Here is an 18805-nt window from a genome sequence, read left to right on the forward strand (position 1 = left end):
TGCCATGGGTACAAATTGGGATGTACAGGTTGACCTAAAGTTCATAAGGAATTTATGCAGTAATATCGAGTTTTTTATTCCAATAGGGGTGGTGGAGGGAAGACAGAGATAGAGATGAAATGTGTAACAGACTCAACCAAATAATTAGTATATTTACAAGACAACACAGAAAAATAACTGGAAAATATGTAAGAATACCAGGTTACCAGGTTATTTCAGATTTACTTTTTGTCTGCCACATACCCACAAGATAAGTGTTAAAGATTTTAAACTCTTAAGTACATTTCTCCTTAAACTTATTCTTACTGGTCCTGTTAAATGGCACTATTTTCCTGTGCTTTTTGCCTCAGAGACATTTTAAGGATGGCAGACATAATTTAAATTCTAAAATCCAAACCAATTAGGTACAACATCAACGGAAACATAATTTGCTGTAAGGAAAAAGGGAAAATAACTTTTGCATCTGTTCCTCCTAACAAACAAGCAGCTCTGATGTTGCTGTGCGATTCTTTCACATCCTGTTCCCCCATTTCTTCCTATGACATTTCCTTCTACAGTGAGGAATGGAACACAAATTAAGACATTCAGGTCACGGTCCATAGCCATCAACAGCAACTTCATTAATCTCTGCAATGCTCATCTCCACTTTTTCTCCGTTATTCAGAATTCAGGATTAGAGTCAGGTCTTCACTGCTGAAGAAACACTGTGTAGTCCTTAGACACCTAGCAATCATCCCTTCAGAATCATTATGTCTGAAGCCAATTATAAGACACATGGTGACTAAGAGAGAACTCAGCCAGGAGCAGTGTAAACCAGAGTTCCACAACGATCAGAAGCTGAGTTAATTGGAAATTAGATCTCCCTTACAGCAACAGCTTGTATTCATGAAAAATGCTGCTCAGGGAGTCTGTTTTAAGTGATGCTATTGGTGTCTGAAAAGAGAGTCAGAAAGGAAATAGTTTGCAAGCATTTGAAATATGGTGTCTGTGATCAGGGTTTTTTTCCCTTTCAATTTTCAGTTTGGAGGCTTAAGAATGTATGCTCTAAATATCAAGAAACCACTACTCCTAGGGCTCATGAATGAGCACTTAATGTAGGGATGGAAATAAACACCATAGTGTGCTACATATGTAAAGCAGCATGAATGACACAGTGGGAAAAGATGGGATCTCTCATTTATGAGCTCTGTGATCTGATTGGACAAAAGATTTAATTTCTCTGACTCTCTGATACCTCATCCATAAAATGGAGCTATTACTAACTTACCTCATATGGATAAGGTCTGGCACACAATAGATGCTCAATAAATGGATACTATTTATAATACCTGAGGTGATATTGTTACCTTTAGAGTTTCTTTATATCCACAGTCATTTAAAAAATCTTTTAAGAATGGTTTTTTTATCCTTCCTGGCAGAGTCAAATATTATCCATCAGAGGAGAACATAAATTAACCCAAAGCTGCTGGAAATCAGTTAAGAAGATCCAAGGCCTTACAAAACGGGAGCAATTTAGCTAAAAGAAATGCTTAATGGCTCTTGCTTCCAATGCTGTGAAATGCCCCAGACATCTATGAGGGTGGGAGTTACAATTGAGTGAAAAACACAGAATAAAGAAACATCAACCGGGCAAGAGATTTTATGTTATTGTATATTAAAAGAGAGACAGTATCATATATACCACATATACACATATAAAAGACCAAGGCAAAAAATTAAGCAAAGAATTAGGGACAGGAAAAATGAGAATTATACAGCAGGTCAATCCCCAATCCTCACCACACATTTCATTTGCATACTACCTTCTTTACCAAAGTCAGCTCAGTACAAGGGTTGAGCTAGGGGATTGGAAGTATTTTCCAGCTCTAAAAGGTGATTATTCTTAATGTCAATAGCACTAATTTAACATGAAAAAAAAACTAGATTGAAAAGGCAAAACTTTCCAGATAAAAGTTGTTTATTTAAATATCTTGTCTTAAAAAAAAAAAAAGAAAAACATCACAAGAAAAACATCACATACTCCTGGAACTTCTATCCACAGCTACTTGTCTTGCATCAAATAAACATTAAAAATTCTTGAAACAAGTCAAAAGTCCCCCAGTTCTGCTATTAAATGCCATTAATTACTCCTTTATAAACAATCGACTGGCCATTGATTAATGAGTTAGAATGCATTCTAGAATTAACCCATGACCTTAAGAGATTGGGAGCTCTTTCTAATCAACCCATTTGCTTGGTGCTATAAATTACCACCTTGTGTTTACATTATTAGGAAGCTGCCTTTTACATATAAAGATTAATTTCCTCTTTACTTACTGTAAAGGCTGTAATTCACAGTCCTAGTGTGGTATGCAAACATTAAGTAACCACAACAACAAATTCCTGAGAAAAGCAGCCTCCTTATAAATGATACAAATCATACTTTTTGCACTGTTAAGGAAACTCAAAGAGTTATACCATTCTTTCACCCAAAATCAAGCACTTAATGGAGAACAGCTAACACAAGTATCTACAAATGTCTTGCTTTTCTGGTAAACTCTGTAGAAAGTTTTAACACACACTTTCCTTCATTTGGGCATAATCTCAATCCTCAAAAGCACCTGCTAGGGCATGGTGTACTAGAAGAACATGTAGTTGACTAACCTTCATCAACTGATAGCACATCAGTAGACCTTTGCTAGGATGACAAGACAATTGCCAGCTACAGCCCTTATTTGGAGTTCTTAACATATCAAAGGGCACAAGGGGATCCTGCCAAAATAGGAACAGCCTTTACTTGCCAAGGTTAATTTTGTTAGTTAATGCACTTTGCATGTTGAAGCTCCTCGTGAGTAAATACAATCTCTGTATCTCATGGCTCCTGTGTCTTGATAAAATTGCCAGGGACACAGGCTCGGTACTGTAAGGTCCCTTTTACTGTACCCCATTCCATTTCTAATAGGGATACTTCCAGCACCAGTTAGTCAGTTAATTCACTTTAGCACACTCAGATTGCCTGTCATTCAGAAATGCCCAGAGAAGGCTGAGGACATGTTTAACCTATAAGGTTGAAGCAGCTATTGCAAGTGTTCTGTACACAAAACTGTGTGTGGATCTGCTATATGGCCTCATGTACAAACCTCATAATACAGTCTAGCTGCTTACAATCTAATATTAAGAGAAAAATCAGGACAGAAGATAGGATTAAGTTATGATTCCAATTTATATGTATGTATATGTATTATCTTCATGCACACACACACAAAAAGATTCTGTAAATGCCGAGGCAGTGATGATGAGTTGAGTGTTGGGGACCAGGGATAATTGTTTTTAATTTTGTTCACCCAAATTTTCCAGTAATATTATATAGTCAAAAATATATACCTTCCTGTTTTCAAAAAGTATTTCTCTTTATTCCATTCATTCAACTTTCTATAGGCTTCAATGCATTTTTCCCCCATTTATCCTCATCACTTTGATTTTAGAGAGAAGGGAAGGGAGTGAGAGAAAGAGGGAGAGAAACATCGATTGGCTGCCTCTCATAGCACCCTGACCAAACCTGCAACTGAGCCAAGTGCCCTGACAGGGGATCAAACCCACAACCTTTTGATTTATGGAAAGACACTCCAACCAACTGAGGCACACTGGCCAGCACTTCAGTGTATTTAATACTTTTTAAAAATTCTCTACAATAAGCAAAGAAAAGTTTTAACCTTTTTAAAACCAAAGCAGTTTTCATATTTTATTAAAAATATAATTTTCATACAAAGGATTCAAATTGTAACAATATGAAAAGTATGGAAATGTATGCAAAAATATAAATTATCCCAAATCCCACCATTAAAAGAGAACAACAATGGTTCACCGAATTTTCTTCCTGTCTTTTTCCTATGAAGATATGTACTGTCACATTGTTAAGATCATAATGTATTTATAACCTTTTCTCATATAACACTGTATGGTGAGCATTTCCTGTGTGATTAAAAGTTCATCAGAAACATAATTTTAACTGCAACTACGACACCATAGGGACAGATCAGAATGTAATCATCATAAGACACATAGGCTAATTTCCTACTTTCCTTATTACAAACACTGCTGTGGTAAATATCCTTGTACATAAATCTGTATGTAAATCTTTCTTTTTGTGAGATAAATACCTAGAAGTAGAATTACTAAATCAAAAGGTATGAACATATTCAAGACTTCTGGCACACTGCCAAATTGATCTCCAGAAAAGATGGGCCCATGTATCACCCTCCCTTTTTGAGTCATATTTATTACAAGAGTTTCAATTGTTCTGCTAATTCTTTCAAGAGAGAAGTGATGGAGATGGGTGAGGACAATGAACAAGAAAGACCTGACTGCTTGGGAATTCTATCAATCAATCAGTCTGAGTCAGTGCTAGATCAAATAAGCCCTTTTCTTTGCCTACACAGACAGACACATGGAAAGAGGGTGGGCAGAGATGAACAACAACATTCTCAACTCTCAGGCTCAAAGAGCAATGAACCAACAAAGCAGATAAAAGCAGTTCAGCCAAAGCTCTTCTATTTATTTACTTGCGTCCAAACAGATCAGCTGCTTCTTGCTGATGCCATGTCTTCTTAAGAAGTCAAAGCTAATAGCAGTGGCCCAAAGTGAAAGTGCTCAGGGCTCCCTGGAAGCTGCAGAAGCATTTTCAATCCTATGAAATAGCCAATGCTAGAGCTACAATTGGTCACACTTCAGATAACAACTCAAAAGGCAGAAAACCTTTGTCAATACAGAAATGTGTGTTTTGTCTGAGCTCTTGATTTGATTACAGTAAGCTGGCATTGTCTCATTCTTAACAAGTTTCACAGATTATAAAAAGAATTAGTAAAAATACCCATCATTTTATTCTTCACATGGAAGGAAAAGAAAAGAGAATTGTAAAGGAAAGGGTAGCAGTGCTTTCCAACTAAATCAAAGAAACATTAGCATGGTCTGGAAAGAACACTATACATTTGCTGGAAGTCCAGAAGGCCTCATGTCTTTTTCTACACTTCATCCTAGCTACTAGTCCTGTGAAATGTTGCCTGCTGCACTGTAGCGGAGGTTTAAAAAAGCAACAAATTTTAAAGTGATGTCTTAATGAGTGAAATCTGAGGTGAGGACTGAAAACCAGTCCTATGTTGTATGTATGCTATACATTTCTATAACATTTATTTTAAGGCTTCTAAAAAAAAAATCCTTACCCCAGAATATGATTTTATTGATTTCACAGAGAGGAAAGGAAGGAGGGAGGGAAGGAGGGAGAGAGGGATGGAGGGAGGCAGAGAGACACACACACAGACAGACACATCAAATTGGTTGCCACCAGTATGTGCAGGCACACACCTAGTTGCAGATTTGAGCCTTGGTATGTGAGGGCTCAAATCCGCAACTAGGTATGTGCCCTGACCAATGATCAAACCCACAACCTTTTTGGTGTATGGGATGAGGCTCCAACCAACTGAGCCACCCAGCCAGGGCTATTTTAAGGCTTTTTTAATGTGAATACTACCCAGGTGGTCTTAGTAAGTCACTATGGCCTAGCAAATGACAATGATAAAACTATGTAGTTAAAAGTTAGTTAAGATCAGGGGTCAGAAAAATTCCACCAATTCTGGCTTAGCAAATGGCCATAAAACTTAGTTGGATATATTTATCTTTTAGGGTTTTTGGCCAGCTCACCCCCCAGTGATGTCACTGCTTTCATGGGCATGTGAAGTCTAATGCCTTCAACTTGCTGAGGATCCACACTGGGTTTCCTAGTGGCCTCATAAAGTAATGGCCAGTATGAACCATGGAAAAATTTCAGTCAGTGATTAAAACACAGATTTAGCTAAATTTGAAGAATGCTTCATGTCCTGCCTTTGTGAAATGACAGAAAACAAGGGGCCTTTAAGGAAAGGGTGGCCACTCTGATTTACACTTGGCCCATGCAGATAGATGGAAGAGACAATTATTTCTTTTGTGTGTGTTATAAGCTAATTCACAAAATTTCTACTATTATGCAAGTTAACAAGCTTCAGGCTCATAGGAGTGTTTTCAAAGACCTGGTGAAAGTAGCGGAGGGCCCAGAAATGATAGGAGGAAAATAGAGGGTACCATACACGCAGCTAATTAACATCTTGTAAGACCTTTCACTAAAGCAGCTGGTGTAATCATGTGTTCAGAAGATTCACAGAATTTTTAGAATTAAAAGCATCTTTAGAGAGCATCTAGCTCAACCCCCTCATTTTATGGATGGGAAAACTGAGACCAGTTAATTGCCCCAGGTCACTGTGAGTTCACAGCAGAAGCAGGCTGACAATTTAGTATGCTCTGCTTCCAGACCAAAGTTGCTACATTTGCTTCCAAAATGATAGATTTCCCAGTAGACTACAATCAGACAACATCTCTATTTTGTTAAGATTTCTTTCAAGATGCAAAATATATACCAAATAATTTGATCAGGGAGTTTTTATACAGTTAATATATCTTTGAAATTGTTATACTATTTTTACTATGTACTTCAGAAATATATTTAACATGGCAGTGCTCATGTTAATCTATTTGGGCTATTTGATATAACTATGCTTCTTTTTAAAAAAAAAAAAACCTCACAAAATTGAACATTTTGGGGTGGGTCTTTATGTTGTGGTCCCCAAACACAGATTATGACCCACTTCTATTATTTTTATTCCCTTTGCCAAGCAGTTCTTTCAAAGTCCCCTGAACTGAGTATCTGATTAGCATATTTATGAGACAACTGATTCAGCTATGTTAATTAGCGGTTCCACTTCAAAAAAAAAAAAAAATTCCCTGAACTGGCCAAGAGGTGGAGTTGCTAGCTCTGTCACTACCATTTTCAGGTTCTGTGTCTCTAGCCTAGGGTGGTAGATTTCTTGCATTGAACATGTAAGTTAAAGTGTATATGGATAAGATTGCTGGGTAGGAAAACAGGCGAGTCCTTAAACTCAGAGGTACAGGTTTAAAATATGGGAAACCTGAGAATCTTGTTGCTGCCTCAAGAAGCGTTCTGTAATTCACCCAGGTCTGAAAAATGCATGCACACATACATGCAGTTTACAACTTAAAAACTACTTTATAGACCTGTCAGGTATGGCTCTCTGGATTGAGCACCAGCCTGTGTACCAAAGTGTCACTGGTTTGGTTCCTAGTCAGGGCACATGCCTGGGTTGCCAGCCAGGTCTCCAGTGGGGGGCGTTCAAGAGGCAACTACACATTGATGTTTCTCTCCCTCTTTCTCCCTCCCTTCCCTTCTGTCTAAAAATAAACAAATAAAATCTTTTTAAAGGTTACTTCATAGACTTATAGTCTCTTCAGGTGTGCAAAGAATAGAAAATTAAACACGTAGAACAAAAATACGACCTTAGAGATAAGGAACATAAGGTATTTGGATTCCAAAACGTGAGAGCTGACTGAAGCTCACGGGGGTCAAATGATGAAAAACTGGGAAAATGAGATGATTTCTGGTTAAACAAGGCGAATCCCCTAAAAGCCTCCCAGCCTTACTTTACTGAAGAGTTTATTAAAAACTAATTGTTCCTGCCTTAGAAAAAAAGTGGTATGTCATAAACATGACTCGAGTTCTGGTGACAGAAGAATTTGCCTGGGCTCAGAGTCAACATTTTGAATTTATACTGTAATCTTGGAGATGGCAAAAGACGCCCCTTTGAAGTCATTTGACCCCATAGGTTTCCATGTGTCCCTTTGATATTTCCTCATTACTTGTCTTGAGCCTTCTTTGTGGTGTCTTACTGCCGTCCATCTTTGTTCTCTAGTTGCCAACTTGTTACTCTGCCCAACTTCCTCTTTTCGTTCACACCAATATACCATGATTTGGCTTTTATATATAATGGCTTGGACAATTTTTAACCAAAGCACTCTGCCATTGGATTTCTGAGAGTCAAGACATCCCCTATACAATTTTATCCAACGTCTTCCTTAAGCCTTGCAGATTAAAAAAAATCAATCAATCAACAAATGCAGCACCCACTTGAGGATTATTGGTTTGTTGGATACCAGTCAACTGAGGTTTTACCATAAAAGCATTTAATTGTCTTAGAAAACCTAACTTGGAGGAAATATACAACATATCCCAGCTCTGTTCTGATCTCCAGAACACATTTCAGCAACTACTTCAAAAAAATTAATCTGTGCTATCTTTTTCTCTATGTCATGTTTTAAATTAAAATCTGAAGAAACAAACTGGCATTTCACATTCATTTTTGTGACCAGTTTTGAAACTGATAAACAGTGTTAACACATTTATTGAATGTGAAGCCTGAAAGTAAAGGGCAAGAGAAACTGTTTTTCTGTCCTTTTTAAAAAACATATGTTAACACTTACTATATGGCTTTTTAAAAAGTACACATTGAAATCATCCCATACAAATAATGCTATAGAACCACCAGGAGCAAGAATGGAAAACAACAGCTATACCAGCAGGCTCACAGACATGAAAAGTCACTGTCTGTGGGATCCACACTAGGAGATATGTCTAATAAAACATGAAAGCTGCTGAGTGGAGAGTGGACACTCCAGGCACTGTGGACCAGAGTGCCATGTCTTTCCACAACCTAAACAATTTTACAGAGATGATAAGGGCTTTGAGATACCCGACACTTATGAGTTCTTATGTATCTTTGAGATACATAACTCTATGGAAAATTTCTGCACACCAAATTTTGCGCTTGTATTTGAATGTCTTCTCTAGCTTGTGTAAAGTATATAATTGAACTTTATTGAAGTCTAAGAATGAATACTTGATATTACTACTTATTATCCACCTAGAAACAGGATATTGTTGTAAAGCTAAAAGAAGAGTTCAAAAAATGTGAGTTTGACAAGCTTAGTTGTAACCTGGTAAAACTAGGTTAAGTTTTGAACTTCCAGCCAAGATGGGGGCATAGGTAAACACAGTACTCACATCCTTCCACAAACACATCAAAATTATGACTAATCTACAGAAAAGCCACCCTTTAGAATCATCAGAAATTGAGCTGAATGGAAGTTCTACAAGTACAGATTTAAAGAAACTACATCCATTATGACTGGCAGGAGGGGCACAGACACAGAACAGCTTGGTCCCATTTCCACGTGTGGTAGATAACAATCAGGAGGGATTATCTCAGGAGTAAGGGGTCCCAGCACCACACCAGGTCCCTCAGTGCATGGTTTGAGTGCCAGTAAAATAATTCCCCGCAACTTCTGGCTCCAAAAACCATGGGGCATTGAGGATGGGAAAACATGAAATTTCTGGACTCCCTGGCAGTTCCTCTCAAGGGACCCACACGTGGACTTACTCAGACTCATTCCTTCTTAGTTCCAGCACCAAGGAAGCTACCTGAAAGGCATCAGACATTCAGAAGGAACTGAAGTATTTGGCATCAGGGCTACAGGGGTGGGGGTATGCAGATTTCTCCCAGACAGAAGTGCTGGCATAGGCACTGTTCCTTTTCTGAGCCCTCCCCATACAGAGCCACAGAGCTGGCATGTGGGAACGGTATCTGAGCCTCCATCAATCAGGTTCACACTATTTGTCCCAACCTGGTGATTCCCTGATGCCTTGTTTGACCCAACTTTTGGGCCCATCCAAGCTGTTTCCAGTGGCTTTTCCATACCAGTGACTTGTCTTGACCCATGCTTTAGATTATCAGAAATGAGCAGCATCAGGCTTCAGCGAGCCCTGTACCTCTCACTAAGTTGCCTCAAGGCCAGCACAAGTAGCAGCCATCTGCAAATCACTGTGTAGCTAACGCTCTTTGACCCTGGACAGAATACAGTCGGCTCTCCTTGGATGTGCAACCAGCAATCAAGGCTCAACAACAAGAGGAGAGTATAAACAAACCACACAGTGACAGCCCCCTGAGGACCCAGCTTGGGTTATGGTAGAGGCTGTCCCACTGGACCTTACAGGACACCTACCACATTAGGCCACACTACCAAGACATGGAGTCATAGCAGCTCTACCTAATAGACAGAAACAAACACAGGGAGGCTGCCAAACTGAGGAGACAAGGAAATATGACCAAAATGAAAGAACAAAAGAAAACTCCAGAAACAAATACTGAACAAAATGGAAACAAGTAAGCTACTACATAGAGTTCAAAATACTGGTTATAGGGATGACCATAGTGAGAACTATGTTCACTACGCTCAGCGAACATAGTGAAAACTTCAACATCATAAAAAAGAGCATGGGAACCATAAAACAGAAACAGTCAGAAATAAAGGATACACTAATTAAAAGTTAACAATTTACAGGGAATAAATACTAGAGTGGATGAAGCTAAGAATCAAACCAGAAATTTAGAATATAAGAAATTTTGTAAAATCCCAATCAGAACAGCAAGAAGAAACAGTAATCTAAAAAAAAAAAAAATGAGGATATTGTAAGGAGCCTCTGGGACAACTTTAAGCACACCAACATTTGCATCATGGGGGTGCTGCAAGGAGAAGAGAGAGATCAAGGAATTGGAATCCTATTTGAAAAAATAATGACACAACTTCTAACTTGGTGAAGGAAATAGACATACAACTTCAGGAAGCACAGAGTCCCAAACAAGATGAACCCCAAGAGGCCCACCTGAAGACACGACATAATTAAAATGCCAAAGGTTAAAGAGAAAGAGAAAATCTTAAAAGCAGCAAAAGAAAGGCAATTAGTTATGCACAAGGGAGCCCCCATAAGACTGTCAGTTGATTTCTCAACAGAAACTTTGCAGGTCAGAAGGGACTGGCAAGAAATATTCAAAGTGATGAAAAGCAAGGCCCTACAACCAAGATTATTCTCCTATCCAGCAAAACTATCATTTACAATTCAAAGACAGATAAAGAAGTTCCCAAACAAGAAAAAACTAAAGGAGTTCATCATCACCAAACCAGCATTATATGAAATGTTAAAGGGTCTTCTTTAAGAAGAAAAGGATAAATAAAATCTTTAAAAAAAAAATAAAATCTTAAAAAAAAAAAAAAAAACTGGCTGGCGTAGCTCAGTGGATTGAGCGCAGGCCTGGGAATCAAAGTGTCCCAGGTTCGATTCCCAGCCAGGGTACATTCCTGGGTTGCAGGCCAGAACCCCCAGCAACCGCACATGGATGTTTTTCTCTCTCTCTTCTCTCTCTTCTCTCTCTCCTCTCTCTCCCCTCTCCTCTCTCCCCCTCTCTCTCTCCCCTTCCCTCTCTAAAAATAAATAAATAAATAAAATCTTTAAAAAGAAGAAGAAAAAGATAAAAAAATATGAACAATAAAATGGCAATAAATACATATCTATCAACAAATGAATATATAAAAAATAAACAAGCAGAACAGAAACAGAATCATAAATACAGAGAACATTTTGATGGCTGCCAGATGGGAGAGGAGTTGGGGGATGGGCAAAACAGGTGAAGAGAATAAGAAGTACAAATATGTAGTTACAGAATGGCCACGGGGATGTAAAGTGCAGCATAGGAAATAGAATAGCCAAAGAACTTATATGTGTGGCCCATACACATGAACAATGGTGTTGGGATTGCCTGATGGAGAAGGGAGGGGCTGGATGCAGGGGGGAAAGAGGAAAAATTGGGACAACCATAATAGCATAATCAATAAAGTAATTAAAAATGTAAAAAATGAAATTAAAATGTAAATAAAAATAAAATAAAATAAAATAAAATAAAATAAAATAAAATAAAATAAATGAGGTGACTGGAAGGAGGCGGTCTTGGAACCTAAAACAGCTTTATCTGCACCCTGTCACGCTACCAACAGACTAGCCATTTCTAAAGAGCAGGAATTTTTCCTTTAAAATTCCATCTAATTTCTTTCTTAATCCTCCAAGTAGTAATTTTTAAATACCAGCATCTCAGGTTTTTAAAGATGACCATCTGATTATCTTTCTAAATTTTCTCCTCAAAGTAAAAGAAAATGCTTTGGTTACTGCCTTGAATGAGGAATGTTAGACTCACAAGAACACCATTCTTTTCAATAATCACACTAATAATTTAGTGACTAAGAGACAGGCGGTCTAATGGTGTTTTTTGCTAATGATACTGATCTTCATGTGGTGCTAACATTGTTAATATACTTTACAGGCATGTGTGTTTGGGGGTATGGAGAAATTACCCCCATCCATCCAGGGAGAAGAGATTAAATTAAGGCTAAATATAACTTTGAATACAATCTGCATACAAAGTGTTAGAAGAAATGGGTACAATATGTGACATGCTACATAGAAAAAAATAGGTCAACTACATTAGAAATAAAATATGCTTTCCCGGTCTAGCCTGGGAATCTAACTAATGCTTATTAAATTGTTTATAAGCTTCAAAAACAAATCCCAAAACCAATATCAGAAATACAACATGTTCTTTAGCTGAGGGCTGCTTTCTGTTTTTCTTTTTAAAGGTTTTATTTATTTATTTTTAGAGACAGGGGAAGAAAGGGAGAAAGAGAGGGAGAGAAACATCGTAGTATGAGAGAGAACCATTGATCAGTTGCATCTCACATGCCCCCACCAACCAGGGACCTGGCCCACAACCCAGGCATGTGCCCTAACGGGGAATCAAATTTGTGACCTTTGGGTTTGCAGGACAACAACCAACCCACTGAGCCACACCAGTCAGGGCAGGACTGTCTTCTATATCAAATCTAATTTAGTCCAGTTTCTCACCATGGTAACAAGCCTTTTGCAAAAATATTCAAAAGACATTTCACATCTCAAAAATTTTCCTTGTACTTCTTCACCACACATAATGTCAAGAAAAGCATGTTTCAAAGGTCCTATTATAATCAGAATGGCCTTTAAAACAGGCACAAAGAAAATCTTAAATCATTCCTATTAAAATTAAATCTACTTTATAATAATCTTCAAATTGGATGCACAGCATCAAAGAAAAGAATCCTGAGGTGTTTGGAACCCGATACTCTAGTTTTTAAAATCATTTATCTGTAACATTGCTTTAGAGACAACTTAAGTGCTTCTCAATTGGCCCATAATGACTATTTCTTCATGATTAAAAGGAAGTGTGCATGTGGCATTGGGCACAGAGGACTGAAATAAGTTTGCTTGTAGCTTTACATGGATAGACTAAGCCAGAGCACCAGCTAAAAGGAGGCCAGGGAAGGAGGCCAGTGTAATGAAGACTAACCTCTGAGTTGCTGCTGCATAGAAACTCAAGAATTGACCTTTGATCCTGTCTGTGTTCTACAGAGCTTCTATGAATTTTATTTGTCTTTGGGGAATCCACTTGGAAATTTAATTTGAAGTCACACATCTGTAGAATCTCTACAGTTATTTTGACTGTATTTTCAGATGCCTGCTTTTTACTAGGAAGATTGTTTTTTAAGTGATGTGCATCAACAACATTGTTCTGAATTCACCCAAGAAAAGAAATAAAAGCATTAAACTACTTTAATAGCCTTTTTGGCTGCTTGTGACCATATATTCATAATGCCTGCCATATAGATTCTAATGCATCCACAAGGAGTCTAATAAAGCTGTAGGGCTAACTTGCCTTTGGGATCCAACAAGGAAGAACATCTTGGGAGAAAACTTGAACACTGAGAGAACAGAGGAACTCTGAAAAAGCAATGGTGTAAACTCAAGTGTCATTTGAATAAAAGGTGTAAAACAATCTCAGGAATGAAGCAAATATGGATGCTTACTTGGACCAAACTTCCAATACATACCATCAAACTTCTTGTAACGGGAAGCGAAGACAGCTTGTAAATTATTGCACTGTTCACTGACCACAGCTTTAAACTCATCTTTACTTTGAAGGCTATACTTCTCCTCCATCTCTTGAGAGCAGCATGTATAACCCTGGGGGCAGACCTTCAAATGATCACCTGAAAGATAAGATGTAGGACACACTCAATTTCCATCATCATTCATCAAGTTCAAGAGAGCAGAATTTGATTTAAGGGAAGAATTTGATGAAGCACACTCTTTGCTTCATTTCTATCGGTAAGGTTACTGGCAAAGGCCTAGGCATCTCATGAACAGAAACTTTAACTAAAAACACTTATTCCCTTCTTGGAAAAATAAAAGAATAAAGCCACCTCCAAAAGACAAAAAATCCCCCAATCAGGAAGTCTGCTACATTACAGGAAAATCAGTGTGGTCAGTAAACAGAGTATTATTCAGTATCAACACAAGTCTCTTTTTAAATTCTTTTTTTAAATATATTTCCTTTTTATAAAGATTATTTATTTTTAGTCAGAGGGGAAGGAAGGGGAGAAAGAGAGGGAGAAAGACATCAATGTGTGGTTGCCTCTCCTGCACCCGCAACTGGGGACCTGGACCAGGGCACGTGCCCTGACTGAGAATTGAACCAGAGACCTGTTGGTTCATAGGCTGGCACTCAATCCACTCAGCTACTCCAGTCAGGGCTCTTCTCTAATTCTTTAAGATTCCATTAAAGTCACAAAAAATAAGACAGTTTTTCTAGCTTTGGTAGTTCACATTCCAAGGGAGAGTACCCTTAATGAAGAATGATTGATAAAATGTGACCAATACCCCCAAAACTGACCAAATTATTAACAACAGGATAAGTGCATTTCAAGGAGTTGTCATCCAAGCAGAAACAATGGGAGTTCATGCTGGATAATTTGAGTATATGATAAAGGGTGACATTATTTAAGATTTTCTCATCCAGCATCTTCTGTGCAGATGTTAGACACTGTATTGACTGTATGATTCTGTGCAATGTAGCCACACATCCCAATATAGACTAATGGTTCCCAATAAATATAATATTTATGTAGTGAAGGAATCCTAAGGGTAAAGAGTAATGTCAAAGGCATATCACTACACAGCAGCCAAATCCACAAAGTATATCCCTCATCTACAACAACTGCATTTTGCTTGTGGTTTCACCATGAGAGTGTGGAGTTGTTTTTTGAACAGATCCCAAAGTTCACACACATCTTGCTCCTCCCATCACAGAACAAAGATTATACTTTAGAGAGGCCATACCTCTCCTTCATAATGACCAAGAGATGTAGTGCCACTCAAAAATAAACCCACTAGGTACTTCAGTCATTCCTGTATTAACTGGTATGGTAGAGGTATGCTGGTATAATTTTGCATAGATGTTTATAAGGATTCACCTTCACCATTCCTTTTGCTATGACTGTCCATGTTCCATGTAAGAAAAACAAGATCTAACAAGAATCAAGATCTCAAGAACTCAAGAATGAGTATATTGAAGACATATGAGCCTGTCAATGGTAAGCGTGTACAATAAATAAAGGAATGGAGAATGAAGAGCAAATCTTTCTAACAATGCTAATAATCATGGGAATTGAACTAGGCCATGAGCTGGGCTTTGCTGCTTTTTTGCTGCATGTGCTTAGAGAAAATAAGTCTTTACCAAAAAAAAAAAACCAAAGTATTTTTGGTGGGGCAGGGGAAAGTTACCTCAGATAAAATTGATTTGGCAACTTATTTGACTAATACTGGGACTGGCAACTGCACATATGCAAATAATTACACAATCATATATACTCCTGATCATTTTTTCCTTCCTGGCAATTAAAAAGTAGGGGAAGTGTTACTGCCAGACAAAATAGAGTATACAGCATTAAAGGACTACTGAAGAAAGAGGGTAAAGGAAATAATCTTCAAATAACTTCTTCATCCAGAACTGTTGAAAGCCTTTTTGGCATTTTTGAAAGCCTTGGTCAACAGATAATTCTAACAGAAAAAAAAAAAAAAAAACCAAGGAGGGAGGAAGATTGTATAGAAGAGTTTAGGAGCTGTGAAGCTGCAGAATATCTTAGATCTCATTAGTGCAACAAGAAGGGTTGCTAAGGCTCAGTTTTCTGGAAACACCTTTGTTACAATCAAAACAAAACTCCCTTTTCACTGGCTTAACAAGTTCACAGCACGCCTTTGGTACTGGCACCCATAATTAACATAGAGATATCCAGTTGTCTCCTGGTTCCAAGGTTGAGGATTTTCCCCAGTGCAGTCTGAATACATAAAATAATACAAAGGGCCCCATGTAATACAGTGCTTGCTGTAGCTGTATTTAAAAATCTATATTGACTCATGCCCACATAGAAAATTAATTGGGCCCTAGCTGGTGTGGCTCAGTAGATTGAGTGCCAGCCTGTGAACTGAAAAGGTCGTGGGTTCCTTTTCCGGTCAGGTCACATGCCTGGGTTGCAGGCTAGGTCTCCATTTGGGGCTGTGTGAGAGGAAACAGATTGATGTATCTCACACATTGATGTTTCTCTCCCTCCCTTCCCATCTCTCTAAAAAAATAAATACAATCTTTAAAAAAGAAAATGAAAAAAAAAAGAAAATCAATCGGAATGCTCAAAATAAGAATTTCAGATACACAGGGCTATTTAAATGAATTCTAATAAGGGAGAAACTACTTTTTAAAGTTATCACAAGCTAAAATACATCACAGGCTGATCTTGAAGCCCCCGCAAAGATTTTGTTTAAAAGTGTATTGAATTTTCAAGGCAAAACAATTCAAGAATTTGGAAAATAATCTATTCACCTACTCTTAGCAGGGTTCACACATCAACTAAAGGGTCATTTATTGGATTTTATAAAAATAGACTTCAAATTCCAAAGGAAAATACCATTTTTCTCATACCCAACACATACATACACAGACACACACCCTGAAGCCAGCAAATTCTAAGAGACAGCAGGAAAGAATAATGTTCTACATTTAAGAAGGTGCTAGACGTTGAAGGGTTTAAACTTACCCACAGGAATTTTACATTGAGGAGACAATCTTTAAAAACAGGTAACAGCAATAAAAATTTTACTGATAACCTGCTGAAAGGACACAGCACCATTTATACTAGCACATATTAAGAGCCCAGCAGGGCCCATGTGCTCTGCCCTTTCCATACCCACCAGAAGCCCTCAGCAGGACCTTATGGAGACCTGCTTCTATCCAAACACTAGAGTACACCACTGTTTTGGCAATACTAATTAAAAAAAGGAGAAAGAGCCCACTTTCATTTTAGACAGAACTTTCCAGGAAGAATTTGTCTGATGGTAGTAGACATGCCCTGGTAAAGGACAACAACAGGTCAGATACTTGGCTGTTTCTGCTGGCAAAGTCATCTTCCCCGCAATGCTGACAAGCTGACTCCAACACTCCACTTTTGCCCATATAGCCTTGAATGCACCACTTATTCTGTATGCATTTCTAAAAAGCATTACTTGAAAATGTAATTTGACATTCTTGCCAAAAGCTATGCCTGAGATGCATGTAGTCCAAGACACACTTGTGAATTAAATCCCAAGACACACTCAGGCTACTTGGATTCAGTGCCATAACCAGGTTTTGCTCTTGAGAAGTACAAGGAGGGAAAAGGGGGACAGTGTTGGTGCATTTAAAAATGGAATTATAGCTCCACATTTTGGTAAGAATTCAAGTAAGTCATTTGATTTTCAAAATGACTATTTCTACTTTAAGCACCCAAAATGGTTTATATTAAAAGCCAGGGCATACATATGATTTGAAAGACATAATACATTATGTTTGAGACTGCTTCTAAAATGCTGTGTCTGAGTGAGAAATTCTTCTTCTGAAGATCTCTTTTTTATAAACCTGGTGATCCTATATACTTCTCATTTAAGGATTTCACTTTTTTTCTTTAGGCTGAGGGGGTTGAGCACAGGGACAACAGAATCCAATATTAAACAGGTAGACAGCCACTGCAGAGGTGGCACTGAGCACATGTATTTTTTAAGGACCCTAGGTGATTTTTATACATACCCTTCCATAAAATTATTGCAGACTTAAGCATTAGAGCCACAGAAGAGCAGGGAATATTAACCAATTACTCCAAAACTCCAATGAACAGTGGCTTATGATCCACACCTAACATTTGTCTCCTATATTTCTCTAATTCAACCTCCTGCTTCCATGGTCATTGCTATGTGTAGATTCTCCACGTACCTCTTCTAGTTCCTTAAAACTCTTCTGTTTTCCTTTATTTTACTCTACCCATACTGTTCTTTCTTACCCTACTCCACCTCTTTTAACTGCACATCACATGAGACCAAAGGATTTTTATCTGTTATACTTGTTTAGAGTTCCCTGTTCTTAATTTAAAGAGCAGGTGAACTGAATGCTTTATGGTTCTCTAAGGAAACAACCAAATTAAGTTGTGTTTTGTACATGGCTCTTGATCAGTTTTTTCCCTTGTGGGTCAGTAGCCCTCAAAAGAAAAAAGGTCCCCTAGCCCCTTGTTCTAGGCGGCTTGGATGAGATTCAATGAAGCGTGCTTTTTGAAGCTTAACTCTATGGCGTTAAAAAAAAATCAAAAAAGCCAATTTTTTCTCAATCACACAAGCTCTATGTAATTTCTCTTTAGTCTTCATATCAAGGTCTGAGTTTTCAAAGCTGAACAAAGACAATCACAATAAATTACTACTCAATCCTACTGAGTATGTATTGGTTCTTTTTTTTTTTTTTCCTTTTGCAGCACTTCAAATCAATGGTTAAAGAAGTAGGCATTGAATATGAGGAATCTATTCCATCCTTTAGAACTGTGCTTTCTCGTTTTATCTCATTTAATCATCTCACCAAAGGGTGGCTCTGATGTATAAATGGGATGCACCTAATGTCCATTTATTTCCAATTGCTCATAACTCACCTTCCCATAGAAAATGCTGTAAATGGTGTTAGGTTTTCAGGCCAGCCCTCAGCTTATTTACTATCAACTTGAGAATTTTCACCTATGACATATAACCATTTCTACATCTCTCTCAGAAAATTCATTTTGAAATCCAAGTAGATGCTGAGAAAAAAAATGTCTCTCAGATTTTCACACATTTGGTGGGGTAGCA

At 37.9% G+C, this 18805-nt stretch overlaps 1 protein-coding gene across 1 annotated transcript in view; it reads right to left on the bottom strand.

The window, feature by feature from the left end:
- Window positions 1-18805, bottom strand: part of GPC4 (glypican 4) — a 109297-nt gene that overhangs the window by 23354 nt on the left and 67138 nt on the right. The window contains exon 2 of the mRNA XM_028522428.2: window positions 13666-13824. Within this exon, the coding sequence (XP_028378229.1) occupies window positions 13666-13824 (159 nt within the window). The remainder of the gene's footprint in view (window positions 1-13665; window positions 13825-18805) is intronic.

This window comes from Phyllostomus discolor, chromosome X (assembly GCF_004126475.2).
Source record: "Phyllostomus discolor isolate MPI-MPIP mPhyDis1 chromosome X, mPhyDis1.pri.v3, whole genome shotgun sequence".
NCBI lineage: Eukaryota > Metazoa > Chordata > Mammalia > Chiroptera > Phyllostomidae > Phyllostomus > Phyllostomus discolor.